Here is a 13,652-nt window from a genome sequence, read left to right on the forward strand (position 1 = left end):
CCAGCACTCTAGGGCTGGGGGTTCTCTGGCTGCAGTACCCATCTGACGCTCTGGGTCTGGGGTAGTGCGGGGTGCGAGGCAGGTTTCTCTGGGCTCTAGTGGAAGATGGGGGATGGAAGAGGAGGGGATGGGCCTTGGGCAGAGAGGGAGGGGCCTGGGGCTAGTTTCTCTCCATGGTTAACCTCCCTCAGTGGCTCATTCAGCTGCCGCCCAGGGCTGGGTTTTAAACCCTGAGGGAGGGGCAGTGAGGCTGCAGTGGTGTTCTGCACTGAAAAGAGTATAACCCCCATCTCACAGCTGCCACAAGGCGATGTGGGAGCCTCTCATCCTCCTCACCCATAAACTCTGTTGTCACATTCGTCTTATTCTCCGGAGACCGCAAAGCAACCGTCAGTGCAGCCAATTCCACACTCTGCAGGAGGAAGGTCACGGCAGAGGCCACCTCCCTCTTGCTCTCAGTCCCACCAGCACTGAGGAAGGAGCTATTCAGCAAGGAACCAAAGGGGCGAGCAACTTCCTGGGATTGGGAAAGGAAACACCCTGAGAAGGACGGAGGATTTCAGTGGTTCATGAGACACATTCTTCAGACTCCCAGGGGAACAATGACCCTCTTAGGGACATACGGGTTCATAGTGACCTTCCCACTCAGAGGGACTGCAGCTTTCTCAAAGAGGGAGCCCTTTACTGAGCGAGTGAGGCTACTGAGGCTTGCTCAGGACTTCACAGTAACCTGAAGCCAGGGTACGTCTAACACCGTGTGTCATTCGCTCCTCATCCCTGGTCCCTTCAGTGTAGGTGCCAGAGAACATTACAACCAATCAGCAGACATCTCCGTTCTCTCTGTGTTGCCCCCGGAAGCAATTTGGATCTTCCTAGGACCAGTGGGGACAGAACCCAGATCCCCTGCCACTTCAGCTAGAGATCATGCACATGCGCACACACACCCCTTTTCTGAAGAGCAGCTACAATTTCCCCCAAAGTGAGAGGGCTATACCAATGCGCAGGGCATTTGGCCATGGAGCGTCCACCCACGTAGGGGCAGAACCTCTAACCTCCAGCGATGCTGCTCTGCCCTCTGCACACATGGACTCCAAATTCACTAAGGTTGAATTCATGAAGGAGCAAAATTCACTGGTGTTGCCCTGCAGAACAATCAGAGGAAATGGGTTATTTCTACAAGCATGGAAAGGCCACCCAAAATTAAGGTAAATGGTTCCTCATCGTGATCTTGCTTTGACCTGTGATTGGCTGGCTGTCCCACTACAATGTCCACAGATTATACATGTTAAGGCTAAGTGTGCTGAAGCCCACAGACATGCTGATATTTCACATAGTATTGAAGGTTGAGTTTTCAAAAGCACTTTGTGTTGGACTGATTCTGCTCCCACTGAAGTCAGTGGTAAACCTTGGATAAGCAGAGAATCCTCAGGCTCAAAGTTTTCTGTGTACTCTTTGTGAAAACCCTCAAAGCCCAAATAAACCCCTTACACATACCTGCTGAAAGACATCTCTGCACTTCTTCAACTGCTCTCTTATCTGTTGAGTCTCAGTCTGGCATTTAAAGGTAACATCTAGCAACACAAAGAGAGGCACGGACAATTACATCAAGTCAACATCTGCAGGGCTAAGGTTTTCAAAAGTGTCTCGTGATTTCAGACATCTTAAAAGGGCCCTGACTTTCAAAAGTGCTGAGCACTCACCCTTTAAGGTGTCAGGTTAGGCAACCAAAATCACAAGGCAATTTTGAAAATCTTGGCCAAAGTGACACACCTAAGACCACACTCACACGAACTCTATGACGGAGCTGGGAATGGAAGCTTGATCAATTGAGTCCCAGCCTAACATTTTAACCACAAAGGCCATCCTTTCTTCCTTCCAGAATACAAAGTTGATGATCTCCTGAAGGTGTTTTCTTCCTTTAGCTCCATTGATCCCTTTAGCCCTGTCTGACAACTTTCAACTGAGTTTATGATCAGTTAGCAATACATTCAGCCCTAAAAGCCTGGTGTGTGTCCACACATCACCTGGTTAATACTCACTTAAGCTTTGTCTGTGTGTCTCATTGATCAGTGTGTCTTATGTGTCCTCTGGGGCTGCTCCACCAAAGGTCTGGTTCTGCTACAGCTCCTAGCTATGGGAGTTTGTCTCTTAGCTCAATCAGGAGTGGGTCATGGAGTTAAAAGGTCCTGGGTTTGATCCTTGGGGTTACCAAGAAGACAGTTGTTACATCAATACTCAAGAAGTTTCCCTTCCCAAGAACTGTTCTAACCCTGCTCTTGTACTTCTAAAAGGCCTAACTCTCATCAAGGTATGTCTACACTAGGAACGCTAAAGTGGTGCAGCTGCAGCTGTGTCACTGTAGTGTAGACACTGACGATGGTGATGGAAGGGTTCTTCCATTGCTGTAGTAAATCCGCCTCTCAGAGGTGGTAGCTAGGACAAGAGAAGAAGTCTTCTATAGTCTTCCCCAGTGCAAGCACAGGAGTGGCATAAGTAAGAATCAGGCACAAAATTCCCTTGGGTACCAGAGGGCATCACAACCAAGTGTAGGAGGAAAAGTGCAATGGTCCTTAAACCAATTCAGACCAGCTGGCGAGCAGCTGCCTAACTACATGAGCTGGGCGGAAACTAGTTGAGTACAGCTAGCAACACAGGTACAATCTTAGGCCTGGACTACGCCTAAAACTTAGGTACATCTAGCTATGTCACTCAGCGGTGTGAAAAATGCACACCCCTGAGAGACGTAGTTAAGGCGTCCAAAGCCCAGTGTCGACACCACTAGGTTGACAAAAGAATTCTTCTGTCAACCCAGATACCAGCTCGCGGCGGGGTGGATTCACTACAGTGACAGAAAAACCCCTTCCATCGCTGTACCAAGTGTCTACACGACAGTGCTTCAGAGGCACATCTGCAGCGCCGTACCTGCTGCTGTAGCTTCTGTAGTATGGACACAGCCTGAGTAACTGTGGCTAGTGGTGGCCTAGGATGGCATGCTGGGCCAAATTCTCAGCTGGTGTAACTCAATGGAGCCCCATCAAAATCAACAGACTTTACACCAGGCCCATGGTTGCCTCCCCGATTGTGACACTGTTTTCTTTGCATCATGCACAGAAACTGTGGTCAAAATAGATTTAAAACCCAGGCTACTCACCCTTCCTGCAGGAACCTGGAGTCCCATAGCTGTCCATGGGAGCAGTGCCAACACTCAGGAGTGCGAATGGAGAGCTGGCATGTTCCACAGCATGGGATCTCATGGCAGGTCCAAGCGTACGCATGCCCCAAACGAACTCAGTGCCAGGGACTGGGTTCCACTTCACATCCTTTAGAGGCTGATTGTCTAAGATGATGGCGCCAGTCTCTGATCTATTGGCCACCATCAAGGCAAAGTTCTTGAAGCCCTCCTGCTCATTTATAGAATACATCAGGCAGTAACTGGCAACATCTGGAACATTCATCAGGAAGGCGTGGGAGGAATTAGGGATAGCTGCGCCCAGGCTGTAGAACACCACCTGGATGCCCACGTTAGCAGAGATGTAGAGTGAGATTGAGGGCTCGACAGGAAGTTGGAGTACATTGCCTCCTGTTAGAGTAACATTCTCTTGCTTGTCCCCTCGTTGATACATCACAGTCGTGCTCTGGGAAGCAGTGATATAGACTATGTCATCTACTTTCTGCCAGGGTAAGGGAGGAATGATGTATGTTGTACCCCAGCTGCAGACTGGTAGGAGCTGCTCAAAGACGTGCTTGCATTTTGTGCTATTACAAAAACACACCTGGCCAACCAAGACGGCCACTGGCTTTTCTGAGACAATCCTGGTGCCAGACAGATCTTCTATGCCTTGTAACTGGATGCCTTGGAAACTGGGGAGCTTAATTCCCAGTTTGTTGCCAGTGGAGTAGACCTGTGTTAGGTAATGTAACTTGCCTTTCACATGGACCTCCACGGAGTTGGGCTCCTGGTACGTTATAATAGAGAACTCTGGATAACTCTTGAAGGATTCCGTGAAGGGAGTCACTACGTAGTGTTCATTTCCCAAGCTGGAGACAGGATACAGCACAGTGGTCTCAGGGCTCACATGTTTGTTGCTGACAGACACTACCGAGATATCTTTGTCAGCCTTGACTAGGACCACCTTGGAGAACTTGGTACTGCCCTTAACTCCCACTGACTCTGGTAGCCTGACCGGCACCATCTCTCCCTGATTTACCATAGTCTTATTCTCAAACCTTGCCCCATCACCCGTGTAATTGGAGATGGAAACAGACACTGAAGTGAAGGCAAAGTAACCAGTAATTTGCACTTCAAATTGACTCGAGTTCCCACAGTCCTCCATGTAGGAGGTGATGAATTCTCTTCCCAGAGTCTCAGTCTGACATGTGCCTGCAAGGAAAAATAGCAATAAAATGTTAGAGGTGGAGAGAGACACTGTCAAGAGGTGGATAGAGTAAAAGGGACTGGATCAACTTTGTTCAGGCCAAAAATTAAGGCCCAGTAAAAAAGAAAAGGAACTTGAAAATCTTAATGCAGCTAGAAATTTTCCCCATTATATTTGTAATCTAAATGAAAATAATTTTTATCAATAGTAAACATTATTTTAAATAATAAACAAGCGCAACTTAGACAGCTTAGAACCCAACAAAGACCTTGGAACCAAACACGACTTCGGGGAACGTTCCAATCTGGATCAGAACTCCATGATTGTCCCTGATCTCTATAATTGTTGAGAACCAGAATCCTGTATCCAAACACTCATGGAAACACAGAAAAATGTCAGATCCAGATGCACACTTAATGATTTGGACTCAGTTCTAAGAATAATTGTTTGCCCTCCCCTAGCACCTCCTGTCTAAGCTCAAAACACTTTAAAAAATTCTCAGTCCCACCAGGAGATGGGTCAATATTACTGTCCCCATTGCACTGAGGGGGAAATTAAGGCACAGAGAGGGTTAGGAGCTTGCTCAAAGTAACCCCACAAATCAGCAGTAGAATAAGAATACAACCCAGGTTTCCTGACTCTCAGTCTCTTGTGCTCTAAGCATTAAAACCTACAATCCTTCTCAGCATTGGGAATAGAACCTTAGTCTGTTGTGTTGAGAAGGGTAGGTGCCTTGGACCTATTGGGGTACAGTAGTAATAAAACCCCTTTGTACTATTACAACATTAAACACATATGTGTGATTTGGGGTCTTGTGTCAAATTATCACTGGCATGGTCTCCTTTTGTAACCACCACTGTTAAATATATATATATATATATATATATATATGTATATACACACACAGAAAGAGAGAGAATTCTTTATTAAACACACATAAGAAACAGATAAATAAAATTACGATTTAAAAAGTTAAATAAAACTTTAATTTAATAAGTTTCTTTTATTTCTCTTTTAATTATATAGGGCCAGATCTTCAAATAGTGTAAATCAGTGTAGCACCACTGACTACAAACAGACCTTTGCTGATTTACAAAACATGAGGATTCTGCCCATTACCCCCCAGCTGACATCCCACTTGGCTCTTTATAGAGAGATCCAGAAACATCATATCCCTCAATAAACATTTTATCCTCACTCCCAGAGCTCTCTCTCTGCCCTGAGTGGAAAGAAAATTAAGGCCAAATGTGTTATAGCTTCTCAAATTTCCACTAGCTGAGAATCTGACTGTCTAGCTTCAGGCCCTTTAATACGATCAGTGAGGGGAGATATTGTGAAATGCTGGGCTTCCTTCTCCTGTCCCTTACACCATATGACCTCCATTGATTTCAGTGCATTTCTCCTGATTTACATTGATGTACGTGAGAAGAGAATGAGGCCCATCATTCTTAGCCTGAATGGGAGCTGGCGGCAGGGCTGGATTTAGGGGCAGGTGACCCAGGCAACCACCGGTGGCGCCAGGTTTGGGGGGCCCCGGGCTCGGGGTGCTGTTTTGGTTGTTAGCGACAAAAGGGAAAACAGAATGTTTGAAGTAAAATGTTTCAGGTATTTCATATATGGATTCATTTTTCACTAGCCTCCTAGAATGTTCTGGACCTTTATAGGATCTCATGGAACCTTCCAGATTTTCTGAGAACTACATTTTCCTCCAGCCTCCTAGAATGTTGTCAGCCATGCCCTTGTGACTATACACGGAGCAGGGCAGCACCTGCTTGGCAACTTTCTGATTGCACAAAACCAAACACCCTGGCCCCTGCCCCCTTCCCCAAGCCCCGCCACTTCCCCAAGGCCCTGCCCTCCACTCATTCCAGCCTCCCTACCTCCATTGGTCACTCTCTGCCTCCCTCCCTCACTTTCACTAGGCTGGGGCAGAGGGTTGAGTTGTGGGAGGGGGTGAGAGCTCTATCTGGGGGTGCGTGCTCTGGGATGGAGTTTGGATGTGGGAGGGGGTTCCAACCTGGGGCAAGGATTTGGGATGCAGGTGAGGGTGCAGGGTCTGGGAGGGAATTAGGGTGCAGAATTGGGTTCTGACCTGCGGCAGGGAGTTGGAGTACAAGTAGGGGTGTGGGGTCTGGGAGGGGGTTTGGGTGCAGGATGCGGTTCCAACCTAGGGTAGGGGGTTCAGGGTGGGGGCTCTGGCTGGGCGGCACTTACCTCAGGCAGCTCCCAGTCGGTGGCGCAGCGGGGCTAAGGCAGGCTCCCTTCCTGCCCTAGCTCCACACTGCTCCCAGAAGTGGCCAGCATGTTCTGCCCCCTAGGCAGAGGAGCAGCCAGGTGGCTCTGTGTAGTGTGCACTGCCCATGCCCACAGGCGCTGTCTCCACAGCTCCCATTGGCCACAGTTCCCAGCCAATGGGAGCTGCGGAGCTGGCCCTGGGAGCAGCGGCAGCACTTGGAGCTTCTCTGATCACCGCTGAGCCTAGGGGCTGGACGTGCTGGCTGCTTCCAGGGAGCTACGTAAAGCCAGGGTAGGCAGGGAGCCTGCCATAGCCTCACTGCACCACCGACCTGACTTTTAATGACCCGGTGAGTGGTGCTGTCCGGAGCCGCCAGGGCCCATTTTCGACTGGGCATTTCAGTTGAAAACCGGATGCCTGGCAACCCTAGTATCAACCGTTAATCTTATCAGACAGAGATAAATCATGCATACAAATAATGCATCAAAGTCATGAAATGGACTACAAATGCAATCAAAAATAAGGTATATAAAGGTTTAACAAATGGAAGGGGATGCACACAATTTAGTCTAGGGCCGGCCCTGGCTGCCGGTCCTCAATGCCTCTCAGGATTTAGCTCCATTTGTAGGATCATAGAATCATAGAATATTAGGGTTGGAAGAGACCTCAGGAGGTCATCTAGACCAGTGCTACTCAAAGTGGTGGTCCGTGGACCGGCGCTGGTCTGCAAGCCATCGGCTGCCAGTCTGCGCGCACATTGGAAAAAAAAATTGCTGGTCCCCCACATCAGATAGCTTGAGAAGCACAGGGCTAGACCAATCCCCTGCTCAAAGCAGGACCAACACCAACTAAACTATCCCAGCCAGGGCTTGTCAAGCCAGGCCTTAAAAACCTCTAAGGATGGAGATTCCACCACCTCCCTAGGGAACCCATTCCAGTGCTTCACCACCCTCCTGGTGAAATAGTGTTTTCTAACATCCAACATATACCTCCCCCACTGCAACTTGAGATGGTTGCTCCTTTTCCTGTCATCTACCATCACAGAGAGCAGCCGAGCTCCATCCTCTTTGGAACCCCCCTTCAAGTAGTTGAAGGCTGTTATCAAATCCCCCCACACACTCTTCTCTTCTACAGACTAAATTAACCCCAGTTCCCTCAGCCTCTCCTCGTAAGTCATGTGCCCCAGCCCCCTAATCATTTTCATTGCCCTGCACTCAACTCTCTTCAATGTGTCCACATCCCTTCTGTAGTGGGGGGACCAAAACTGTTTGCAATACTCCAAGTGTTATTCCTTGACTTTAGCAAAGTTTTTGATATGGTATCGCACAGTATTCTTGCCAGCAAGTTAAAGAAGTATGGGCTGAATGAATGGACTATAAGATGGATAGAAAGCTGGCTAGATCCTTGGGCTCAACAAGTAGTGATAAATGGCTCCAAGTCTAGCTGGCAGCCGGTATCAAGCACAGTGCCCCAAGAGTCGGTCCTGGGGCTGGTTTTGTTCAATATCTTCATTAACGACCTGGAGGATGGCGTGAATTGCACCCTCAGCAAGTTTGCAGATGACACTAAACTGGGAGGAGTGGTAGATATGCTGAAGGATAGGGATAGGATACAGAGGGATCTAGACAAAATAGAGGATTGGGCCAGAAGAAATCTGATGAGGTTCAACAAGGACAAGTGCAGAGTCCTGCACTTAGGACGGAAGAATCCCATGCACCCCTACAGACTAGGGCCTGAGCGGCTAGGCAGCAGTTCTGCAGAAAAGAACTGAGGGGTTACGGTGGATGAGAAGCTTTATACGAGTCAACATTGTGCCCTTGTTGCCAAGAAGGCTAACGGCATTTTGGGCTGTATAAGTAGGAGCATTACCAGCAGATCGAGGGACATGATCGGTCCCCTCCATTCGGCATTGGTGAGACCTCATCTGGAGTACTGTGTCCAGTTTTGGACCCCACACTACAAGAAGGATGTCGAAAAATTGGAAAGAGTCCAGCGGAGGGCAACAAAGATGATTAGGGGGCTGGAGCACGTGATTTATGAGGAGAGGCTGAGGGAACTGGGATTATTTAGTCTGCAGAAGAGAAGAATGAGGGGGGATTTGCTTTCAACTACCTGAAAGGGGGTTCCAAAGAGGATGGATCTAGACTGTTCTCAGTGGTACCAGATGACAGAATGAGGAGTAATGGTCTCAGGTTGCAGTGGGGGAGGTGTAGGTTGGATATTAGGAAACACTGTTTCACTAGGAGAGTGGTGAAGCACTGCAATGCGTTACCTAGGGAGGTGGTGGAATCTCCTTCCTTAGAGATTTTTAAGGTCAGGCTTGACAAAACCCTGGCTGGGATGATTTAGTTGGGGATTAGGTCCTGCTCTGAGCAGGACGTTGGACTAGATGACCTCCTGAGGTCCCTTCCAACCCTGATATTCTATGATTCTATGTGTGGCCTCACCAGTGCTGAATAGAGGGGAATAATCACTTCGCTCAATCTGCTGGCACTGCTCCCACTAATACAGCCCAATGTGCCACTGGCCTTCTTGGCAATAAGAATTTCCCAGCGCTTCTAGTTTCTACATGAAATTGATCAGGATCTCAATTTTCATTTGCAATTCTGTAATACTCACAGCTCCTTAAAGAGGAAGCTGCCAAAACGACAGATCCAGAGTTACTGCTACTTCATTCTCCCTCGCTCCTTTCTGACAGACTTCCAGGGACTGCAGTCCAGTATAGGAAGTCACCAGCTACCGCTTTCTGGGCCCACCTATGGCTTTTCAGTATGGCCTAGTGACACTATTAAAAGACCTCTCAGTGGGACATGGAAGCAGAAAGAGGTTCTTGTCCACCATGGGACAGAGTGTGAGCAGACTAAAACTAGAATACCCTAAGGAGTGACAGAGGGAGAAAGAGGGAGTGAATGAATAAACGAACACAGAGAAGGAGGAATTATCCCTAACACCCAATCTTCCCTGTTCTCAAAATTCTGGGTTTTCCCTTCAGGGCCTGTTTAGAACCTGAGGTGGACCCACCCCTCTGGGCATTCCGCTGCGCCTAATGACCCAGATGCAGTGAACCCCCACATTAGACTCCAGAGAATGCTGCTGAGAGCTGCCAAGCCAATACCAGCTTCATGACAGACACTCTATATGATACTCACTTATTATGGGCACAGAAACGTTACACATAGAATCATAGAATCATAGAATATCAGGGTTGGAAGGGACCTCAGGAGGTCATCTAGTCCAACCCCCTGCTCGAAGCAGGACCAATTCCCAGTTAAATCATCCCAGCCAGGGCTTTATCAAGCCTGACCTTAAAAACCTCTAAGGAAGGAGATTCTACCACCTCCCTAGGTAACGCATTCCAGTGTTTCACCACCCTCATAGTGAAAAAGGTTTTCCTAATATCCAATCTAAACCTCCCCCACTGCAACTTGAGACCATTACTCCTCGTTCTGTCATCTGCTACCATTGAGAACAGTCTAGAGCCATCCTCTTTGGAACCCCCTTTCAGGTAGTTGAAAGCAGCTATCAAATCCCCCCTCATTCTTCTCTTCTGCAGACTAAACAATCCCAGCTCCCTCAGCCTCTCCTCATAAGTCATGTGTTCTAGACCCCTAATCATTTTTGTTGCCCTTCGCTGGACTCTCTCCAATTTATCCACATCCTTCTTGGAGTGTGGGGCCCAAAACTGGACACAGTACTCCAGATGAGGCCTCACCAATGTACACAAGGCATTATGTTTCACTTACCTGAGAATTTACCAATTCTGTTTGTCATCTGGGTGCTTGCTGGTGGTAGAAACCAGAACAGTCCAAGGAGGAAAAACACTTGAGAGAAGATGAACAAAATTTGTTTAAAATCTAAGATATGGCAGCAAATAACACAGGGAGACATTACTAAATAAAGGAGTCTAAGCACCTTTGTATGAGTCTGAACCTAATCTCAGTTACACTGGTGTCAATTTGGAATGACTCCATTGATTTACTTTTATTGGCGTAATCCTGAATTTATCCTGGGACTTAGGAGATCAGAAATAGGATCAGGGCACTGGACCTCATTGATGTGGGGAGAATGGAAGGTAGAAACTGGATTTTTCCATTCTAGTCTCACCCTCTGATGCCCTGTAGGAGGCAGCTGGGAGGCTGGAGTCTGAGTAGCTTCTCAATGGCCTGGGGCAGGGTGTCATGGAGTCACAGGGTCTGGTCTATGACACAGCCTGTAACCAGTCCCTTTGGAGAGATCCCTGTAATGTGCTGGGCCCCAAGGACCCACACAGTTCCACAGGGGCAGACCTGTGGCCTCGAAAACTAGGCCTTTGGGTGCCAGCAATCCCCATCATTTTCCATGGCTCCCAGTAGTAAGTCCAGCAGAGCCAGACTCCAGTGGGAGGTTTGTTCTGTACTCCTTCAGGGAACAATGCTCTCAGTGAGTATTTTCAGTAATGCCAGGCAGCCTTTTCAAAACAAGCTAAGAATGTATTAGCCACCTGGCCTACAGAATCCAACAGTCCTTACTGTAGCATAGAGAGGCACAGGTTAAGACATGGTCCATGCTGACCAATGCCAGAGCTCCCATGAGTCAGGCTGCTGTAGGAACAAACCGTCTTGGCACTTTCTCACCGTCTCTGTTCCTTTAGTTCCAGGTGTGTTTCCTGTGTCTCTGAAAGCTCAGCTCTAAACCCAGCCACCTGTCACCTTTCCCCTTTGTTCTCCCGCACAGTGCATTTGGTTTGCTGCCCTGCAAGCCTCCAGGAAATCTCCTTCCTCTCAGCTGTTGATCACAAGGAGTGAATGTCCTGGCCACTGGGGTTTCCGCTGTCTTTTCCAGACCCTCCATTCACAGGTGTAAATTTTCTTTACTTAGTTTGTTAATGACTCTGGTCTCCAGCCAGACTGTTGAGTCAAATACCACATCATATCCCTTTACGCTCAATGCACAGAAATGCAAAGGCCGGAGGGAAACTGAAGCATGCACAGGAATCATAAATCATTACCAAAATTCACACAATCACCATATAACATTCATAAACCAGTCGGAGAACACTTCAATCTCTCTGGTCACGCAATCACAGACATGAAGGTCGCTATCTTAAAACAAAAAAACTTCAAATCCAGACTCCAGCGAGAAACTGCTGAATTGGAATTCATTTGCAAATTGGATACTATTAATTTAGGCTTAAATAGAGACTGGGAGTGGCTAAGTCATTATGCAAGGTAGCCTGTTTCCTCTTGTTTTTTCCTACCCCCCCCCCAGATGTTCTGGTTTAACTTGGATTTAAACTTGAAGAGTGGTCAGTTTGGATGAACTATTACCAGCAGGAGAGTGAGTTTGTGTGTGTATGGGGGTGGGGGGGATGTGAGAAAACCTGGATTTGTGCAGGAAATAGCTCAACTTGATTGTCATGCACATTGTATAAAGCGTTGTCACTTTGGATGGGCTATCACCAGCAGGAGAGTGAATTTGTGTGGGGGGGTGGAGGGTGAGAAAACCTGGATTTGTGCTGGAAATGGCCCACCTGATGATCACTTTAGATAAGCTATTGCCAGCAGGACAGTGGGGTGGGAGGAGGTATTGGTTCATATTCTCTGTGTATATATAAAGCCTGCTGCAGTTTCCACGATATGCATCTGATGAAGTGAGCTGTAGCTCACGAAAGCTTATGCTCTAATAAATTGGTTAGTCTCTAAGGTGCCACAAGTACTCCTTTTCTTTTTACAATCACCACACAGGGCTTTCCCCCTTTGCCCTTGTCATTTGGGTTCTGTCAGATATAACCTTCTCCCATCTGTTCCTCATGGGTCAGCATGCCCAATGCTCAGCAAGGAAACAAACACATGCCCTAGAGAGGGGCAAGATGCACCGTAAGCTTGCAGGAGAGCATGTATCTTGCTAATCTGTTTAGCCAAGAGTTGGTGCTGCAGCTGCTCTCTGTCCACCTGTGAAGCCCAGCTGGTAACAGAATGTACATCTACACCGCGCAGCAGACTGCAGCAGCAGGGCTCAGAACCCAGCTCGACAGACTCGGGCTCGGGCTCCTGTGCTAAAAGTAGCTGAGTACACAGAGCTTCTAAGTTGCGGGTGGCTTGGACTGGAGGTCAGGCTCTGAAGTCTAGGGAAAGGAATGGGCCTCAGCTGGTCCAAACCACAACTTAAAAGTGCTGACTACACCGCTCTTTTTATCATGGTAGCAAAAGCCTGAGTCTGTCAAGGTGGGCTTGGAGGGTCCCTGCCACAGGCTGTGTAGATGTACCCTGATAGGCCAGGGAACCTCCGAAGTACTTCAGGACAGAACCCTTCTAACTTCCCCTCCCTGGCATCTCCAATAAGTTGCCAGCTGGCTACTCCCAGCTATTCAGCGGATAGCGGCTTCCCTGCCACACTCTCCCAAACACCACGGCTCTGTCATCACTAACTCGGTTCTACTTACTTGGAGGAAACGCGAAGCCTCGGCGTGCCATGGCTGCTCAGAAGACAAGCTCTGGGATTCTGACCCTGGCACCTTCCTTATTAACCCAAAACAAACCCACAAGCAGAACTGACACAAACTCGCTCACAGCAACTTCCTCTTTACTCCCCTTATCTCTGGTGTCTGGAAACAGAGTCTTTGGGCCAAGTTCACCTCAAGGAAGTCAGCAGCTGATCCCACTAAGGGGATGGGCCCTTTATTATTTATTATCTTCCCCAACCCCTGAAGTGTGCTAGGTGCCTGTCACAGAGTCCCTAGGCGATGCTCTGGAACTGCTCCCTACGAAACCAGTCAGGACTCTGGGGAAGTCTCCTTTCTGGGAGCAGCCTGTCTTCAGGACACACAGCTCACACAGCTTCCATCTTCCTGGGTCTGACCTCGGAGCATTCAGCATCCTCTGCCCCTCCGTGCGCTTCCCACAGCGACTCCGCCCAGGCGGGACTCCTCGGGAAGCCAGAGGGTCAACTCCGCAGTCAGACGTGACTCTCAGCCAGCCAGTAAAACAGAAGGTTTATTAGACGACAGGAACATGGTCTAAACAGAGCTTGTAGGTGCAGAGAACAAGGACCCCTCAGCTGGG

At 48.4% G+C, this 13,652-nt stretch overlaps 1 protein-coding gene across 1 annotated transcript in view; it reads right to left on the bottom strand.

Moving 5' to 3' along the window:
* The window catches only part of LOC140901068 (uncharacterized), a 64,584-nt gene extending 51,491 nt beyond the window's left edge, over window positions 1–13,093 (bottom strand). Inside the window, exons 1-6 of the mRNA XM_073319225.1 lie at window positions 13,034–13,093; window positions 10,356–10,433; window positions 3,152–4,381; window positions 1,495–1,571; window positions 1,053–1,142; window positions 337–517 (exon numbers count right to left, since the gene is read on the bottom strand). Of these exons, the coding sequence (XP_073175326.1) occupies window positions 337–517; window positions 1,053–1,142; window positions 1,495–1,571; window positions 3,152–4,381; window positions 10,356–10,433; window positions 13,034–13,064 (1,687 nt within the window). The 5' untranslated portion in view covers window positions 13,065–13,093. The remainder of the gene's footprint in view (window positions 1–336; window positions 518–1,052; window positions 1,143–1,494; window positions 1,572–3,151; window positions 4,382–10,355; window positions 10,434–13,033) is intronic.
* Between the last annotated feature and the right edge of the window lie 559 nt (window positions 13,094–13,652).

This window comes from Lepidochelys kempii, chromosome 20, assembly GCF_965140265.1.
Source record: "Lepidochelys kempii isolate rLepKem1 chromosome 20, rLepKem1.hap2, whole genome shotgun sequence".
Classification (NCBI taxonomy): domain Eukaryota; kingdom Metazoa; phylum Chordata; order Testudines; family Cheloniidae; genus Lepidochelys; species Lepidochelys kempii.